General features: G+C 46.7%; 6 protein-coding genes across 6 annotated transcripts; 5 read left to right on the top strand and 1 right to left on the bottom strand.

Annotated features, from left to right (window-relative positions):
- Window positions 1-901: 901 nt before the first annotated feature.
- On the top strand, window positions 902-2059 carry HD556DRAFT_1440159 (uncharacterized protein; the record flags this gene model as incomplete). Its single annotated transcript, XM_041306075.1, has 5 exons — window positions 902-935; window positions 987-1028; window positions 1084-1155; window positions 1214-1485; window positions 1547-2059. The coding sequence occupies 5 exons, from the start codon at window positions 902-904 to the stop codon at window positions 2057-2059; spliced, it is 933 nt and encodes a 310-aa protein (XP_041163135.1).
- Window positions 2060-2095: 36 nt separating this feature from the next.
- On the top strand, window positions 2096-3001 carry HD556DRAFT_1440158 (uncharacterized protein; the record flags this gene model as incomplete). The annotated part of the gene is made up of 3 exons (XM_041306074.1): window positions 2096-2587; window positions 2642-2749; window positions 2807-3001. The coding sequence occupies 3 exons, from the start codon at window positions 2096-2098 to the stop codon at window positions 2999-3001; spliced, it is 795 nt and encodes a 264-aa protein (XP_041163134.1).
- A 4620-nt stretch (window positions 3002-7621) lies between these two features.
- Window positions 7622-7921, top strand: HD556DRAFT_1210874 (uncharacterized protein; the record flags this gene model as incomplete). The annotated part of the gene is made up of 1 exon (XM_041296569.1): window positions 7622-7921. A coding segment is annotated over one exon (300 nt), but the record flags the coding sequence as incomplete, so codon positions are not given.
- A 2085-nt stretch (window positions 7922-10006) lies between these two features.
- On the top strand, window positions 10007-11668 carry HD556DRAFT_1440155 (uncharacterized protein; the record flags this gene model as incomplete). Its single annotated transcript, XM_041306073.1, has 12 exons — window positions 10007-10034; window positions 10094-10126; window positions 10177-10196; window positions 10248-10262; window positions 10317-10355; window positions 10418-10446; window positions 10499-10512; window positions 10759-10818; window positions 10877-11011; window positions 11063-11300; window positions 11358-11409; window positions 11465-11668. The coding sequence occupies 12 exons, from the start codon at window positions 10007-10009 to the stop codon at window positions 11666-11668; spliced, it is 867 nt and encodes a 288-aa protein (XP_041163132.1).
- A 1028-nt stretch (window positions 11669-12696) lies between these two features.
- On the bottom strand, window positions 12697-14195 carry HD556DRAFT_183704 (uncharacterized protein). Its single transcript, XM_041309826.1, has 11 exons — window positions 14004-14195; window positions 13921-13953; window positions 13851-13870; window positions 13784-13798; window positions 13686-13724; window positions 13597-13625; window positions 13527-13540; window positions 13445-13477; window positions 13227-13286; window positions 13034-13168; window positions 12697-12983 (listed from the first exon to the last, which is right to left on the bottom strand). The coding sequence occupies exons 1-11, from the start codon at window positions 14074-14076 to the stop codon at window positions 12745-12747; spliced, it is 690 nt and encodes a 229-aa protein (XP_041163131.1). The 5' UTR covers window positions 14077-14195; the 3' UTR covers window positions 12697-12744.
- Window positions 14196-14679: 484 nt separating this feature from the next.
- On the top strand, window positions 14680-16843 carry HD556DRAFT_1525515 (uncharacterized protein). Its single transcript, XM_041309269.1, has 13 exons — window positions 14680-14924; window positions 14975-15007; window positions 15057-15076; window positions 15132-15146; window positions 15206-15244; window positions 15303-15331; window positions 15390-15403; window positions 15451-15486; window positions 15646-15705; window positions 15764-15901; window positions 15953-16208; window positions 16266-16338; window positions 16394-16843. Exons 1-13 carry the CDS (start codon window positions 14879-14881, stop codon window positions 16595-16597), a joined length of 963 nt encoding a protein of 320 aa, XP_041163130.1. The 5' UTR covers window positions 14680-14878; the 3' UTR covers window positions 16598-16843.
- Window positions 16844-18674: the final 1831 nt, after the last annotated feature.

Below are 18674 nucleotides of genomic sequence, written 5' to 3'. Positions count from 1 at the left end.
GCAGTAGAGCCAGGGAGGTATGTGGGAATAGTGAGATTATTGGAATATCCCAATTTGGTAATTTTTCCGGTGGTAGCGCTATTCTTGGAAGCCTGAGAAAAACATTTCCAGTAGCATCGAGATCACAAGAGAGATCCCGATCTTTAGAACCAGTGAGGCATCGTGCCTGTTAAGCTTCATGAAGCTTCATGTTGGTGACTCCGAGACAAACTTACAAAATGTACTGTGTATAGTTAGACATGGTTAAGTATCACCCTGCCATGAACAGGTGCCGTGAGGCCCTATCTAACCAGCGCAACATCACACTCACAGAGCTTGCCCGACTCCTCCGAGTGTCTCGCACGACTTTGTGGAAATTTGTTCATCAACATGGTCTTGAACAATGCTTCACAACAATTAGTGATGCTGATCTCGATCAACTCGTGAAGGTTTTCAAGGAACGCAAACCAGAATCAGGATTCCGTTACCTTGTTGGCTTCCTTGGGCACCAAGGAGTTCGAGTCCAGCAGCACCGTGTTTGGCAGTCCTTGTGCCGAGTTGATAGATTAGGACAAAGGCTGAGAGAACGACGTGTTACCAGACGACGAAAATACCGAGTTGCTCGACCAAATGCGCTTTGGCATGTAGATGGTCATCACAAGCTCATTCGGTGGGGTTTTGTTGTCCATGGATTTATTGATGGGTATTGTCGCACTGTGAATCCATTATTAATGATAAGGAAAGCATAATAACTCACTAATATTTCAACAGATAATGGGGCTACGGGCCAGCACAAACAATCGTGCATCGACTGTATTGGAACTGTTCATGCACGCAAGAGATGAATATGGCATGCCATCTCGTGTTCGTGGAGATCGTGGAGGGGAGAACCTTCAGGTCGCTACACATTTAGTTGCAACAAATGGCCATAATCGCGGCTCATTTCTATGGGGATCGTAAGGTGTAGCCTCTTGAAACATTCCGCGACTAACAATACCTGATATTAGATCAACACGAAATTCACGCTGAAGGGTACAACAATTCAGATGGTGAGTCTGAACAATGTTGGGTCTTGCAGAACCTAGCTGCTATTCGACCCTAAAGGGTTTCTGGACCAGGCTCAAGGCTCAGAGAAGAGGAAATATGATAGAAACTTGCTGATCTCTCAGACTCATAGTAATACTGGTGAAAAGGTAACTTCCTTATGTAAGCTAAGGTGCAAACATAACTATAGGTAAAACAGTCTCTACAAGCCCAGCCAGAAATGAATCCCTACAACGCATTGAACGGCTGTGGGTTGAAGTGGGCACACAGTTTGCACGCCGATGGCGTGGATTTTTTACCAGGCTCGAACGACTTCATAAGCTTGACATTGACAAGCCGGGGCACCTCTGGCTGCTTAGTGTGCTCTTCTCAAGTGCACTCAATGACGATTGCCGACAATTTCAACGAGAATGGAATTCCCATCCAATTCGTGGTTCTGAAACCAATAATCGAAGCCCTCAGGTCAGTATTCACTCAGCAAGTACTGGTGCAGTGGTGTAATTGCTATCTGATGACTATGAAGGATATGCGTCTTCTAGGACAGGCATTGTTAGGCATCTACGAAGATGAGTTCGAGGGGATCCATCCTGCAACTCTGCAGCGTTATTATGGTATCGATCGCAGAGAGACAATCCGCCATCTCAATCAGACAGGTGCTGGCCACCCAAACGATGAGTTAGAGAACGAGGAAGATGGTGTTATTGATCGTATCGAGCGGGATCAAGCAAACGATGTCCTACATGATGCCATTGAGGTTCCTGATGGTAATACCCCTTTTCTGAATGAGGAAGATGAAAATGTATTCTTCGGGATACTTGACGAGGTTATTACTGAGGGTATCATACCAGTGGGATATAATTTGCAGGAGGGTGAGGATGACTATGACGAAAACACAACAGAACATCTACGAGTTGGTAGACGGAGGGAGATATATGTTGAAGTATCTTTGGCAGACCCTATCTGGAGGACTCGTTCGATGCTATGGGCTCAGGCAGTTAGCGTGCTAGAGCATTTTGAAGCAGATGTATTTTTCTAATTCAATATATTAATGGATCACGTTCGGAGTACAACTATGGCCAGGAACCCACTGTGTATAAATCCCGCACTTGACCGACCTGTTTTTGATCCGGTTCTCTCTTCCATCCTACTCGCAATGTCAGATCTGGTGTATTGCAAAGGTAATCATCTCGAACCAGAAATGTGCTATTGCGAAGAGTACTCCGCACCCACAAATGTTCCTATTGGCCAAAGAGAGCTTTGCACCGAATGTTTGCACGGGAAGAGCAAACATCCTCGACCTCAACAGCCTGCACCAGTGGCCGAGCCATTGGTGCCTCCTGCACTGCCAGTGAATCCAGGTGGTCCGAAGCCATCCAAACCAGCAGCTGCCACACCAAAGGAACGAGCTGGAGTGACAGCGATATACAAGCAATCACTTGCCCGACGTGCTGGGCAAGGCCCAGAACTCAAATTTAAGGTGTCAACTGACAGTCGGAAGACAGTCGCAGCCACGAGAAGTGAAGTCATGTCAGGATTCCGCCCAACTATAAAGCGGAAAGTCACAGTGAGCAAAATCACCTAATGTTTGTTACCTCCAGCATACTCAGCTTTCATTTAGGGGGGCAGGGTTGTATCTTCAAGACGGGCCACTGGCAGCAGCTCATTGAAGCAACAACAGGTCCAGATTCAAGTTGGCGCTGTCGCTGTCTTGATCAATTACCTCGATGTACGTTAACCTAAACAAGCCAATGCTATGACTCGGAGCTTACTCAGCGGGTCAAAGGACAAAGGACAATTGATGAGCAGGGTCCCACCTGTGAAGACAGAGGTGTCAAAACTCAAGCGAAGGGGATGTGCTCACTTTGACGAAGACGAGCCTGAGGATGTTACAGCGAACTACACTGTCCCCTCTGCCACCCCTGCCTGCCTTGCGAAGGCAGCGACACGTACCCGAACCCAGAGACCTCGGAGACCATAGACGATAACCGGGCCTGTAGGCCATAGATGATAGAAGAAGATAAGCGGCAACTGCCGGCTTAGATAAGCAGTCTGGACTGCTGACGACACGATGACGACACACATGACGACATAGGTCTAGAAGACCTATTTATGTTATCAAGATAGAAGGCAAGCCTCATGTTGCCTCATGCACTGATAGAAGGACACCTCGTGGTCCTATCCTAGATAGAAGCCTGCCTCATGCACGTTATCTCTGACTCGATAGATAAGCAGATTAGAACCCAGCTTCAGGCTGAGCTTAGATACGATAGAGTAGCCTTATATAAGGACGAGGATTAAAGTAGATGTTCCTTACTTTAATCTTACCAGGTTTTACCTTGAACTTCACTTGACTCGCTAAAGCTACCTGCTTGCCTTGTGAACGATACCGCTATCATCGCCCGTAACCCCTTGCTCATCGACAAAGCCTGACAAGCCTTGTCAACCAGCAAGCTACGCAAGCGTACGCAACTCCTTATTGTCTTAAGGAGCCGACGACTCTCAGCAACACGAACGCTCTGTCGAGCCTTTGCTGTTAGAACTATCCTGGTGGAACACGACACGCCTGTGTCGTAACAAAAGATTAAAGTGCACATTCGCACGTCACCATCCTGTGACGCTAGATCCCAGATTGTACCTGCCTTCGACGTTACTGAAGCCTGTAGAAGAAACCCCGACGCATCGGCAGCTCAAAGAAGCTTTGCGTAGAAGATTGTACCGGCCTGACCAGTCGCAAGAATATAAGAACCGCTGTCACAGTAGAAGACTTCCTGCAGGAACACTACGAAGATTTGAAGATTGCACATCGTCGATATGGCAACTTCCAGAAACACCTTTGCCGCTGCGCATCTCACCGGAAAGGAGACTCGTATATGTCTACGAGAGAAGAAATGTTTTGTGTGCCACGTCAACGGCCACAAAGCCGCGGATTGCCCTAAAAAGCCCAGAACCCCGTGGAGAAAGATGACCGAAGAAGACTCCTGCTTGCGCACCATTAAGGTGGCCGGGACGACGAAAGAACTACGGGTGAAAGCCACCCTAGTATCCAGAACAAGAAGCACCCCGATAAAGACATCTATGATCGTAGATTCGGGAGCATGCGAGTCCTTTGTCAATCAGGACGTCGTCATGCAGCACAGCATCTTGACGCACCAGCTAGAGAAGCCGCTCACGCTCTCAAACGCTGATGGATCCTGCTTCGGAAAGAAGCCGATAGTGAGGTATTGCAACCTCACCTTCCAGATAGATCAACGGGTAACTACCGAAAGGTTCTACCTCGCCGAACTTGGTCCAAAAGACAAGTTCCTGCTTGGACGACCCTGGCTCGTCAGCCATAACCCCGCTATAGATTGGACGAATGGCACGGTGACTCTTAAGAGCACCGTAGATTCCCGAAAGAAGGAAAAGGAGATTGACTCCGACAGAAAGAGGAACGGCAAGACCCCTCTCTTCCAGAAAGAAGAAAAGAAGGTAGCCACGAAAAGAAAAAGATCGGGATCCCCGATAGATAAAAACCCGACGATTGCACCACGGCCCGCTGAAACCGTGACGAAGAAGAACTCGCTGCCAAGAATCGACCTTGCAGCCCGTAGAAACGAACAGATACAACCGGCCACTGATCCGGAGACAACTCAGAAGAAATTCTTCAGACCGGCTCTGATAACGGACTATGTTATCCCAGAAAAGCCTAAGAAGACGATTGTACCAGCTGTTCAGCTGAAGATTGAAGAACCCGCACCCGCACGATACGAATTCTCGGCGGAGCCAGCATCGATCCTTGGGAAGGGACGAGCTGTGATGAACGAAGAACCGCCTATCGCAAAGGCACCCAGACTGGCCCCTGAACCAGCGAAAACTCAGAGATTTGTATTTTCTGGAGAACCGATATCCATTCTCGGAAAAGGAAGAGCCGTTCAAACGGCGGACGCACCTGAAGCCAAGAAACTCAGGTTTTATGAAAGTCCGGCTGATGATACCGACACAGCCGATGAAATCCACGCACCGAATTCCCTCAACCTCACGGTCACTCCAGCACCTATCCCTTCCGATAACGATGAAGCAATGACGCTATCATCCGACCCAGACCCTACTCCTGCCTCAGATTCTGATCATGATATGTTCCTGGAACGAATCGCGCTAATCCAAGAAGCGCATCACCAGAAACCTGTTCACGACGACGAAGCACGATACAGTGCTTCCCTTCCGACTGGAATTAGAATGAAGGAAGAAGAAGACACCGGACCGAGTTTTGTCCGCTTCACGGACATCGAAAGCTCCGAGGATGACGAGGACGAAGACGAAAATGCACCCACTTCGCATGCTTTGCGAAAGGTTGATGAAGAAGGAAACGAGATCGAAGACGAAGGCCCTGATGACAGCCTCGACTTTTGAAAGAAGATTAGTCATGGTAGACTAAACGGCTTATTGAGGGGGTAAAATCCCTGATTTATTCTCGTTCCACGACCAAGACCCAGACACTTCTCTTCCACAACACGACTCCGACCAACTTTCATGTTGGTCCGTAATGACCTAAAACTAGAGATGGTCCGTAATGACCTAAAACTAACAATGGTCCGTAATGACCTAAAACTAGAGAACCTCCGGCATGAGGGTTAAACTGCACGAACGTCCGAAATGACGTGAAACTAGAAGAAAGGACGAACCCTGGAAAACTCCTGCAAGCTCCGGGACCCCTTTTACCACTTCCTCGACAATCCCACGTTATGACACACAGATCATATTAAACGAAAGATTTAGAAGAAACGAACCTCCGGAACGAGCCTAAACTATCAAGAGATGAACTCCCTGGAAACTCCTGCAAGCCCGCGGAACCCTCGAGAACCCGACTCATCATGGCAATGACCAGCACCCTCTGATGAAGATTCCTGAACCTTGATAACCAACAAAGGATAAAGGAAAGAACGCACCTATCACGGCACTTCCCTCTGATAGCGAAAACGAGGCATCGATAAGCCCTCACGATTGAACCTTGATAGGAGATAAAGAGTTAAAGAAACAAAAGATAAGCATGAATCAAACGGAGCTTGAAACGATCTGGAAGAAAGATATAAACCCTGACTTCCCCGAACATCCTTTCAACGAACCTCCATCATGTCGACCTCTATTGAAGAAAACTCTCCCGTCACTTTGACACTGAAGAACTCCGACTACGGACGTATCCTCAGAACGATTGAGAATAGCGCGTTCAATGAAGCGGCTATCTTAACACCCGCGTACTCCCAAGTGATCGACGACATCCTTGGTGAGCAAGACGCCAGACTCGCAGCAGGCACCTCCCTTGCCGTCTGCATTATAAGAACCACGAAGCTACTAGAAGATGTAGCCAATCGTGTCGACCTTGATGAAGAGACGAAGAAACTCGCCGTCATTCATCTACAGAAACGGATCCGCGGCCTCGCGCTCCATCTACTCCCGCTTGAATTCCCCGACATCGCGAACCAAGCTGTTAAGATTGTAGAAACCAGAAAGGCCAAAGAAGAAGAAATCCGTCCGGTACGCCCGCCTAGAAAACGAAAGGCTACCATAGATTGTACCCGCATGACGCCATGCAAGCGCTGCGGAGGATACGGACATCATTGGAAGAAGTGTCCCGATTATGTTTGTTGCATCTGCGATGAACTCGGACCCAGCCATTTGTCCATACATTGTCCTGGACTCAACGGACGCATTGTCCTACAAGAGTTTACAGATGAAGAGAAGTTTTTCGAAGCTCTCTCAGATTGGGAGCACAACCACAAGGCGCTCGCGGACCTAGAACTTCGGAATCCCACCGAACTGTCCCTTGACCCTGAAACTCCCTCCGCACCATCCGTCTCCACATCCACGAAACCGGCGCTGCCGTCCTTGACGATGGAAGATGTCGTAGATAATCAAAGCCGGTGACTTTGACGGTAGTAATGGGGTAATGTTACAGCGAACTACACTGTCCCCTCTGCCACCCCTGCCTGCCTTGCGAAGGCAGCGACACGTACCCGAACCCAGAGACCTCGGAGACCATAGACGATAACCGGGCCTGTAGGCCATAGATGATAGAAGAAGATAAGCGGCAACTGCCGGCTTAGATAAGCAGTCTGGACTGCTGACGACACGATGACGACACACATGACGACATAGGTCTAGAAGACCTATTTATGTTATCAAGATAGAAGGCAAGCCTCATGTTGCCTCATGCACTGATAGAAGGACACCTCGTGGTCCTATCCTAGATAGAAGCCTGCCTCATGCACGTTATCTCTGACTCGATAGATAAGCAGATTAGAACCCAGCTTCAGGCTGAGCTTAGATACGATAGAGTAGCCTTATATAAGGACGAGGATTAAAGTAGATGTTCCTTACTTTAATCTTACCAGGTTTTACCTTGAACTTCACTTGACTCGCTAAAGCTACCTGCTTGCCTTGTGAACGATACCGCTATCATCGCCCGTAACCCCTTGCTCATCGACAAAGCCTGACAAGCCTTGTCAACCAGCAAGCTACGCAAGCGTACGCAACTCCTTATTGTCTTAAGGAGCCGACGACTCTCAGCAACACGAACGCTCTGTCGAGCCTTTGCTGTTAGAACTATCCTGGTGGAACACGACACGCCTGTGTCGTAACAGAGGACAACAAAGTGGATTTCAGCTTTTGCCCGGACTGGACATTTCAAGAAGTCGAAGAATATTTTCGAAGACTTTTTCCAAAAGTCTTTGAGTACCTTGACTCCGTACAGAATGATGATGTGAAGGGGAAGGCTGTCGATAACGGAGCATCGTGGGTGTTGATTTCGAAAGAAAACCGCTGGCTGAGTGTTGCACCTGAGCCACTGCCAAACGGCAAACATCTTGAGCGGTACAGAGGCAGAGATAACGCACCTCTTGCAGCGACTAATATTTTTATTGGTGAGCCTGCCAGTGCCATCAATGGCTCATCACGGATGAGATTTTCTAACCAGTGTAAATGCAACAGCTAACCGGAAGTACATACCTGAGCACATTTGCGCACAATGGGACCCAGACGTGATCATCATTGATACAGATTCCGAGGCAGGAGAAGATCGAGATGATGAGCCTAAGACAGGTTGGTGAAAGTGCTCACGTGCACCATCAGTGACGGTCACTGAATCGTTTTTCACTTCAGCACGTCCAAAACACTCAATCCGGTACACCAAACACGAAGAACCAGCTCGAAAGAAACTGCGTGGAAGTAAGTACTATCTTGTAATTTTGCTACATGAACAAACCGCTTACATTGTATTAAAAAAATAAACCAGCTCGCGGTCAGCCCATTGCATCAACATCTCGAATGAATTCAGAGAACAAGGAAAACTCAGGCTCTTCAAGTCACGTTAAACGCAAGTTCGAGTTCTTTTTTCTATCTGCTCAGTGGACGTCTAACACTTAAGATTTTACAGTTTTCGCTTCCGATTCCGATTCAGATAACGGTCTTGACACGCTGCCCAGTAGTCTGAAGGGAATGTCACTCTCACCGCAGACTCAGAGACGCGCTCTGCGCTCTCTGACTGTGATGCCTTCAATTAAAGATGAAGAACAGAAAGTTGACTTACAAGAAGTCTTCACAGGCCTGCAGACTCGGAATCATTCATCTGCGACGTCCATAGCTTTTCGACCACTTTTCCGCCCTCTCGTTTCAGTCGAACCAACGAGGAATGATATCTTGCGTGGTCACCCGGATATTAATGATCCGTTGTCACGCCCATTCCACAACCCTTGGACAACTGACTATTTCATTGGTTCCATTAAACTTTGGCTTTAATTTTGTCCCATAGAATTTGAAGCTTCCTCTGACATATATTTCATCATAGTCACTTCGCACTGGCCACAACTCGGACACTACTATGCTTGACTACAATGCCCTACTACTACGGTTCCGAAAATTTCTCCGGTCCCTTCACTTAGCTCTAATCCACAGTTTAATCTCCTCATTCCTCCATCTAATCCTCCTTCATATTACTCACCTAAAAAATTCGCTAAGCAAATAAAACAAACCTCTGACATTGCTTATCCTGCTGGTACCACTTCCTGCAAACACGGTTCAAGTGGATGTTGTAGTGTAAGACGCGCAAATGAATTTAAGTGTGATCAGAGAACATTTTTACATTGTCATGTAAGGTAACTAGTAATACATGAAGTTGCGCATATTAGGCCTTCGAACGGCTTCAAAATCACACAGTTTTTGGATCGAAGCTGGACGGGGGATGTAGGATGGCGGCGGAGGCAGGAGGGTGGTAGGAGAAGACGAAAGGCCTTCGAAGTTCGAACGGCTTCAAAATCACACAAGTTTCTGGATCGAAGCTGGACGGGGAATGCAGGATGGCGGTGGAGGCAGGAGGGTGGTAGGAGAAGACGACAGGCCTTCGAACGGCTTCAAAATCACACTGGGTTCTGGATTGAAGCTGGACGGGGGACGTAGGATGGAGGCGGAGGCAGGAGGGTTGTAGGAGATGACGACAAGGCCTTCGAACGTTCGAACGGCTTCAAAATCACATAGGTTTCTGGATCGAAGCTGTAGAATGGCATTAGAGGCAGGAGGGTAGTAGGAGAAGACGAAAGCCTTGCCTTCGAACGGCTTCAAAACCACACAGTGGGTTCTGAAGTTCAAAATTGACTTGTTGAAAATTAGCATTAATTTGGGTCTAGGCTACGTACTGGGGACTTCGACGAATATGTATGCAAATGTGTTGCATGCGTGTTGTCTTCAAATGTTGTGTGCATGTGAATGCGTGGCTGTGTTTATGTGTCGTGTGTCTGTATGTGTATTTTATGTGTGGGGAATAGTTGAACGAATCCAGCGCCATAATACTTACTTCACCCAGTTAGGGACTAGTCACGGCAGACTCCGAGACGGGCATCAATATTCATCGCCATCATGTCGATTTTGGCGATACAAGCGCTGAACGGTGGTATATCTAGCACGAACATACTGTCATGACCGAAGTCTAAATAATTCCAGTTGGTGGCCGATCATCATGGATATTGTTTTCAGCTATTGGACGGGTTTGTTTTTATCAGTCGGTGATGTCTCGATCTTCTAACATCGACTTGCGGCTTTGCAGTTGCCGCAGGCGTCGTGGTGGTATACGATTGGGGTGAGCAAGGCAGTGTTCGAAAACCGTTGATATTCTCATAATATTTCCAGCACTAACAGTCGGACAAGAGGTATGTCTATGTTATCCCGGAGCAGTCAACTCGCTAAGAATGGTGTCACAGATTGAACTTATATGGGTGAGTGACACCATATCAAGAGAAAAGCAACAGAAGACAATGGATTTGTACCAGAAGCAACGGTGGTCTCTCATGACTGCGCTTTACCTGGTTGTTCGTACCTCATGTTATACTGTGGCGTGGTTGATGACTGTGCTGACTCCAAAATGCTTTAGATACGCTATATTGGATTACCATACTCTATGTATGTTTTTGGGGTCAAAAAATCGGTACTGTACTAATAACCTGTTTCTTAGTATCAACGTTCTAAGTATGTTTCATATGCACCGTGTTTTATTCTTCTGACCGGCGGCGCACAGTAAATATACCATTTGTCTCACTGACAGATGCAGTGAGTATTCTACAGCTTGCATCTCATTCTCATCCAATGAATACATTCATTTGTAGGGGTGAGTGAGATTCTGACCATTCAACTTGGTTCACCACAATGACTCGATAGGTGTAAGTCGGAGTGTTTGATCATAGTACGAGGGTGGTCACTAATTGGGTCTTTCAGGCTATATTATGGACTACGCACTGGATGTGACATGTGTGGTCGTAGCTGCCATGCTGGGCGGTGAGTTTCCCAGCTGCAATACCTCAATGATATTAACTCGATCGAAACACGATGCAAGTCATCATGATTGCTCGGCTGCATGCCATGTATCAGGGATCTAGAACGATACTGATCTCCCTTGTTATTATATTCCTGGCCGTTAACATCACCTATGGAGTCAATGCGGCAATAGCACTCAGACATCTTGTAGCGCGTAAGCTTGACTTGTTGACTTGAAGAAGCTAGCTCATTGGATGAACGCTAGAGGAACTGATACTCTCTGGCACGTATATGTGCCGTTTTTCATTTGAGGGAGATGGCGAACTTCTGTTTTTAATGGTTTGGATGATCAACGCTGTTTGGGAGCTCCTCGCACTGTATCTTTCAGTCTGGATTGTTGTGAAACATTTCCGTGACCTGCGACGACTCGGCTCGTCGACAGGATCGACCATCAGGGACTGTTTCAGGGTGTTGATGAGATCTCATGTGCATTATTTTGCATGGTGAGCTTGTAGTGTGAATGTGCTTATGATGATCTGCTCAAGTTCCGCGCGTTCTAGCTTCCTTGGTGCCTCTTGCCTCGCCTTTATCACTGGCGCTCCAGAGATTGAGGTGCGCCGACCCTTCGCTGACGTCTGCGTGTAGCCATTGCTCATCATCTCTGTAGACTTCGAGTTCCATGGAAATTTTGACACTCGGTGGTGCACTTCAGGTTTTATTTGGCGTGCAGGCGTTTGTGCTGGGGCCACGCCTGATCCTTAGCATACGACAATATCACGCTAAACTCGTGGCCGAATCTGACGCTGAAACTAGTATGGATCCGATTGCCTTCCAGGAGCATGTACATGTATCAACTAGCAGTACTGTGTAGGGACATGCTCGCCAAGTGTTCGGCATGGAGGAGAAAATGGTTGAGGATTTATCGTAGTATTAATATTAATTATGGTGTCTCCGAGTCGCAGTATATTAAAGACCGGGTTTATGTAGCTATTCTTTGTTATGTGATAATCAGAAGTCAGTGAACTGCCCGCGCACCCTTGAAGTGTTGCACTAAGCGTGAAGCTGAAAAGCATGGCGAGAAGATGAGGTGTACTGAGTGGGGAGTAGATAGTTAGAGAACGGGAGCTTCGATTCAGAAGGCTTCGAGCACACCCGTCAAACTATTGACGAGGCATTATCCACGTTTTATTCATCACTACACTATCGGAGTTGTGCCATCGTAGTGCTGCACCATGCAACCGCAAACTGTGCGTCGAGTTTGCACCCCATCTGCAGGGGCAGCAGAGAAGTAGTAAAAAATCGTGCGTGAAGGGTGGAAGGAGGTACTGTTCAAGCATCTTGAGCATGATAATTCACAAAAGAGACTTACAGGGAGTATATGCCCCATCACCAACGAATGAGCATGGCAAGGAGTCTCAGCTTACAACTTGGTTCAAGCACAGGTACTTTATTCCAGTAGTGATACAACAAGAAATAGGTTTGCCTAGATATTTCAAATATACGTCAAAACACCATATGTTAAATAAATACCACGACGGATCCTCCACTAAATTTCTCCTCCCTGCAGACCACTCGGCAAGCATTTTCCTACACAGTACTGCTAGTGGATACATGTACCTCCTGGAAAACAATCGAATTCATGCTAGTTTCTGCGTCAGAGTATGCCACGAGTTTGGCGTGGTGTTCTCGAATGCTAAGAATGAGGCGTGGTCCTAGCACAAACATCTGCACGATCGTTAAGACCAAAAGAGCAACATAAAGTATCTGAGATCCAATAGAATTTGAATCCTACAGAGATGATGAGCAATGGTTATACGCAGATGTCAGCAATAGGTCGGCGCACCACGAGTAATGGCGAGGCATTAGCAAGCTGGAGGCAAGAGACACTAGCAAAGCTAACATGTGCGGAACTTGAGCAAAAAATATAACCGCGGTCACATCACAAGCTCACCTTGCAAAATAAAGAACATGAGATTGTATCAGCACTCTGAAATAGTCCCCGATGGTCGATCCTGTCGATGAGTCGAGTCGTCGCTTACGGAAGTGTTTCACAGCAACCCAGACTGAAAGACACAGTGCGAGGACCTCCCAAATAGTGTTGAGCATCCAAATCATTGAAATAAGAAGCGATGAGTCCCCTTCAACTCCATAAACGCACAGATATGTGCCAGAGAGTATCAGCTCCTCTGGTGTTTGTCCAATGAGCTGTGTTCTCAAGTCAATAAGTAAAGCCTACCCCCTACAGCATACTTGAGTCCTATTGCCAAGAGTACTACGCAGGTGATGTTAACCGTCAGAAAGATAATAACAAGGAAGGCGAGCATCATTCTAGATCCTTGATACATAGCATGTAAGCGAGCAATCATGATGACTTGCATCAAGTTTCAGTCAAGTCGATGTCACAGAGGTATTGCAGCTAGGTGACTCACCGCCTAACGCAGCAGCTACGACCACATTTGTCCCACTCAGTACGTGGTTCGTAATAGTGCCTGAAACTCCCAATCAGTGAACACCCTCGCACTAGTATCAAAGACACCAACTTACACCTATTGAGTCATTATGTTGAGCCAGGTTCAATGGTTGGAATCTCACTCACCCCTACATATAAGTGTATTGATTGGATGGAAATGAGATGGTTGCAGAATACTCACCGCATCTGTCAGCGATACCGGTATAGTTGCTGTGTCTCGCCAGTCAGAAAAATGGAACACAGCGCATATGAGACATACAAAGAAGCCAGACACTAGTGTCAGAGATGAACCATTAGCACAGTGCAAAGTTATTTATCTTGACACATACACAGAATATGGTAGTCCAGCATAGCGTATCTGGAACACTGGGGTCAGCACGACTGTCAATCATGCCAAAGTATAATACAAGGTACGAACAAGCAGGTATAGCACGGTTATGAGAGACCAGCGTTGTCTCTGTCGCAAGTTCATTGTGTTCCGTTGCTTTTGTCCTGATATGGGGCTGTGTCACTCACCCAGATGAGTTCAATCTATGACACAATTCTTAGCGAGTTGGCTGCTCCGGCGATAGCATTGACGTACCTCTTGTCCGAATGTTAATACTGAAAATATCATGAGGATATCAACGGTTTTCGAACAATGCCCTGCTCACCCCAGTCGTACACCACAACGACGCCGGCAGCAACTGCGAAACCGCAAGTCAATATTATATCTAGACATCTTGATGCGACAAACCCATCCAATAGCTGTCAAAAACACTTAAATTGATTGTCGGCCACCAAGTGGGATCGTTTGAGACGAAGGTCATGTTCGAGGGATGGGTGTAAGCGAGTGGGGAATGTCAGTGGTGTATGACGATAGCGTTCGTGCTAGCGCTCAGCTCTTGTATCACCAAAATCAGCATGATGCCATTGCTATGGTGATGGATATTTGGTCCCCTTCAACAGCTACTAACAGCAATACTCTTATGGAAGAAGAATGATCATCATGCTGCGGCATATATACTAGTAAGCGTCAGAGAACTCAGATAAGAAACCGTGACGCAGAGTGAATCAAGTATATCTCACCTTGTCCGTCGCCTGGTACGCTCGAATCATTGGGCTCTCATAATTATATCAAAACGATGAACAAAGAGAGACAAGCATAGCCTGAGAGCGAATCCGATGCCACAAAGCGCACTATATTGGATGCATCGTGCACTTGAGCACTGCCGCATGCATCCTTGGTATCTGTTGAATACTTATACAGACACCATCCCAAAATCAAAAGGGAAATTACACACGTGCGGGAGACTGAAGCCGGTGTACAGGCTTCCACCAGATTGGCAAGCAACTCGAATGAGTGATTGGCAAATTACGAAATTTAGTTTCGGAAATTGGAAATTGAGTTTGATACTTGCGCAAAGAGAGCACAGTGCTGGAATTTGTAAATCAAAATCAATCGAAGACTTCTACCTCGGCCTCAAGCTTCAAGAGCCTTAAGGCCGAGATCAATATCTTCATCATTATCATGCCGGTTTTGGCCACACAAGCGGTGAACAGCAGTGTATATCTAGCACGAACACTAGATCGTTACAATTCCCAACACCCCGCTTACTCACACACTCAAATATGTCCCTGCTCGTCAATTCTAATAGGTTTTCTGTTTATTGGATGAGTTCGTCGCATCAAGATGTCTCGATCTAACTTTGACTTGCAGTTTCGCAGTTGCTGCTGGCGTCGTAGTCGTGTACGACTGGGGTGAGCAGCACAGTGTTCAAAATCCGCTAATATCCTCATATATTTTCAGTGTTAACACTTGGACAAGAGGTAGGTCGACGTTACTATCCCTGGAGCAGCCAACTCGCTAAGAATGGTGTCATAGATTGAGCTCATCTGGGTGAGTGACACAGTCGCATATCAGGACAAAAGTAACAGAATACATTGAACTTGCGACAGGGGCAGCGCTGGTCTTTCATGACTGTGTTATACCTGCTTGTGCGTACCTCATGTTATACTATGGATTGACAGTCGTGCTGACCCCAAAATATTCCAGATACGCTATGTTGGACTACCATATTCTGTGTATGTTGTTTTGGCCAATAAGCTGGTGCTGTACTAATAGTCCATCTCTCATGATCAGTATCGGTGTTCTGAGTATGTATTTTATGCACTGCGTTCGAATCTTCTGACCGGTAGCACAGTAGCTATGCCATCGGTCTCGCTGACAGATACAGTAGGTATTCCGCAACCATCTTGTTCCAGTTCATTGAATACCTTCATCATTTGTAGGGGTAAGTGAGATTCTGACCATTAAACTTGGCTCAACATAATCACTCGATAGGTGTAAGTCAGTGTTTGGTCCTAGTACGAGCGTGATCGCTGATTGGGTGTTTCAGGCATTATTGCAGACTTTGCACTATGTCTGACAAGTGTGGTCGTACTTCTCATGCTGGGCAGTGAGTTTCACAGCTGCAATACCTCCGTGTTATTGACTCGACTGAAACACGATGCAAGTCATCATGATTGCTCGGTTACATGCCATGTATCATCAGAGATCTAGAATCATGCTCATCTCCCTTGTTATTTTTTTCCTCGCTGTTAATATCGCTTGTGTAGGACTGACGGTAACGATATGCATTTTTATTGTACCGAGTAAGCTTAACTTGTTGACTTGAAGAACACAGCTCATTAGACAAACACCAGGCATTGAGGAGGGGAACTTTGGTTCTAGTACTAATGCATATGCATGCAATTATGGATTCGAGGGGGATGCTGAGCTTCTGTCTGCAGTGTATTGGATGCCCTACACTATTTGGGAGTTCGTTGCACTGTATCTGTCAGTCCGGATTGCTGTGAAACATTTCCGTGACCTGCGACGACTCGGCCCATTGACAGGATCAACCATCGGCGGGGACTGTTTCAGAGTGCTGATGAAATCTCACGTGCTTTATTTTGCAAGGTGAGCTTGCAAAGTGAATGTGCTTATGATTTTCTGCTCAAGTTCCGCTCGTGTCAGCTTTTTTGGTGCCTCTTGCCTCCAATTTGTTCCTCTCCCTGGCGGGTTTTTTAGTCCCTATTTGGAGCCCGAGGTGTGCCCACCTGTCGCTGACATCTGCGTGTGACCATTGTTCATCGTTTCTGTAGGGTTCATATTCTGTGGGAGACCTGATAATCTATGGTGCTCTTCAAATTTTCTTCGTCGTACAGATGTTTGTGCTGGGACCACGCCTCATCCTTAGCATTCGAGAATACCACGCCAAACTCGTAGCTGGATCTGACGCAGAAATCAGCATGAACTCGATTGTCTTCCAGGAGCGTGTACATGTAGAAACTAGCAGTATTGTGTAGGGAAATTCTTGCGGAGTGTTCTGCATGGAGGAGACATTTGGTCGAGGATCCGTCGTCGTATTTATTATAGTTCTTGTGTCTCGATGTATATTGAAGGCCAGGTTTATGTACCCATTTCTTGTTGTATAAACTGTAGGATCCTCCGCTGATACATCAATAATACATCACCACTATACTTGCTAGGTATCCTCGGTAGTACAATGATTCATGTATTACCCTTACACTGACATTGCTAGTTATTCAATGTATCATTCTCACTATGGCCTGTTTGATCTGTGAATCATATCTTGTCTTGATGTCTTTATGTGGAGTCGGGGTTCTGGCGCGACCTAGCGCCGCTATAGGATGACGATAGCTCTCAAATCACCAAAACCAGCATGATGGTGATGGAGATTTGATCCCGCACCGCGACCCTTGATTTGCAAGTGAAAGGGTGCGAAATGGAACAAAAAGCCGGTAATCAAAGTAGATTTTGATTTCCAAATCACTATTACGCACGGGACTACTTCAACACCAGGAAAGTTAAAGTTCCAGTCGTTGGTGATGTCGGCAACTGATTTCCAACGCGATTTTTGGGGTGTTTTAGCTGCGAGTTTGCAAAAATCGAGGAGTTCGCTATGAAACCATGTAGTCATCTATCTGATACAGGTCAAGGTGTGATACGCGGCGTGAAACACGTATGTACTCACTCTCCGGCATCGCTGGGTGAGCCCGAGGCGTAACAGCCTGGATCCGATCAATACTCTTATGGAAGAAGGATGATCATTCTGTGGGATATATACTACATAGTAACGTCAGAGAACTCAGATAAGAAACCGTGACGCAGAGTGAATCAAGTATATCTCACCTTATCTGTCGCCTGACCTATGCTCGAATCATTGGGCTATCATGATTATATCCGATGGTGATGTGATTATTGCACTGCCGCATGCATCCTTGGTGTCTGTTGAATACTTATATTATGGACCCCATCCCAAAATGAAAAGGGAAATTACACACAAGAGACAATAAACCTAACACGCGGCCAGTTGAAGCCTGTGTACAGCTTGCTTCCATCGATGAGATTGGTAAACAAGTCATTGGCAAATTACGAAATTTAGGATCGATTGAGTTTGATACAGACTCAGAGCACTGGAATTGGTACATCAAAATCTACGTCAAGTGATTCAATCGAGGACTTCTAGCTTCAACAAATTTCCAGAGCCTTAAGGCGGAGATCAATAGTGGCATTCAAAGTAATTTCCTGAAAACTCGGTAAGCTCGGTAAGCTCCGTGAAACGTCGGCTAAAGTATCTTGAGTTTCGCTGAAGTTCAGGGTTAGTCAAGTACGGCGAACATCGGCATGTCGTCGGAGTGTTAAATGTAATGCCTGCCCTACGACCACGACTTCGTCGGTCTGCACGCCTGCAGACCATCTCTCAAAACATCAACGTACCGTGTCGCAAGGACAACAGGAAACAAATGGACCCACCAACTCGTGGAAGGGGGAGACGGGGAAGGGGAGGGGGAGGGGGTAATATACAAGACTCGTCACCAGCCACGATTTCGTGGCATAACGTCCCTATGCGCACCAACAAGCTCGTCGATTTCCTCGTCGAGCATCCGCCAGACTGTGCCATATTATTTGCGACCGAGAGTAAGAAGTCCAGCAACTATCACGCTGACTTGGGCCGTGCATCGGGCAAGGACAAAGGGGAGATCTACAGTGTGATTGCAAAGGTAATCTTTCACGACGATGCTACATATGGGAGTTGGTATGCCACCAACCCCATCAAGTTCCGTGACTCTGTGGCCAATCGCATCGCATCGTAAGTACTTCTCCGTCTATCGCAACTGTGCTAACTGGATGATCTGAAGTCTACGGACTAAATTCCGCGATATTCGTGCCGAATTCGAGTCTACAGGTGCGGGCATCGTGCCAATTGACTCGGAGACGTCTGACAACTTACATCGTGAGTATCCCACTCATGTCTTATCGATACCGCTAACAAAATTCGTAGGTAAAATCGAGAAAGAATTTCCATGGTACAATGACCTCTACCGGATATGGGGATCCAACCCCTCGTTTTCTGCCAAA

Source organism: Suillus plorans (genome assembly GCF_016647745.1).
Source record: "Suillus plorans strain S12 chromosome Unknown HD556scaffold_13, whole genome shotgun sequence".
Lineage (NCBI taxonomy): Eukaryota > Fungi > Basidiomycota > Agaricomycetes > Boletales > Suillaceae > Suillus > Suillus plorans.
The sequence above is the reverse complement of the archived record's forward strand: the minus strand, read 5'-3'. Positions and strand labels throughout refer to the sequence as shown.

Bases quoted from the DNA above. Each gene is read 5' to 3' on its own strand.
- HD556DRAFT_183704 (XM_041309826.1), bottom strand. From the start codon at position 14,076: ATGACCTTCGTCTCAAACGATCCCACTTGGTGGCCGACAATCAATTTA. The intron at 13,954-14,003 runs GTTTGTCGCATC...GCGGTTTCGCAG, and splicing joins TTTTGACAGCTATTGGATGG to TTGCTGCCGGCGTCGTTGTG. The intron at 13,169-13,226 runs GTGAGTCACCTA...ACTTGATGCAAG, and splicing joins CGTAGCTGCTGCGTTAGGCG to TCATCATGATTGCTCGCTTA.
- HD556DRAFT_1525515 (XM_041309269.1), top strand. From the start codon at position 14,879: ATGTCCCTGCTCGTCAATTCTAATAGGTTTTCTGTTTATTGGATGA. The intron at 15,008-15,056 runs GTGAGCAGCACA...ATATATTTTCAG, and splicing joins CGTAGTCGTGTACGACTGGG to TGTTAACACTTGGACAAGAG. The intron at 15,902-15,952 runs GTAAGCTTAACT...GACAAACACCAG, and splicing joins ATGCATTTTTATTGTACCGA to GCATTGAGGAGGGGAACTTT.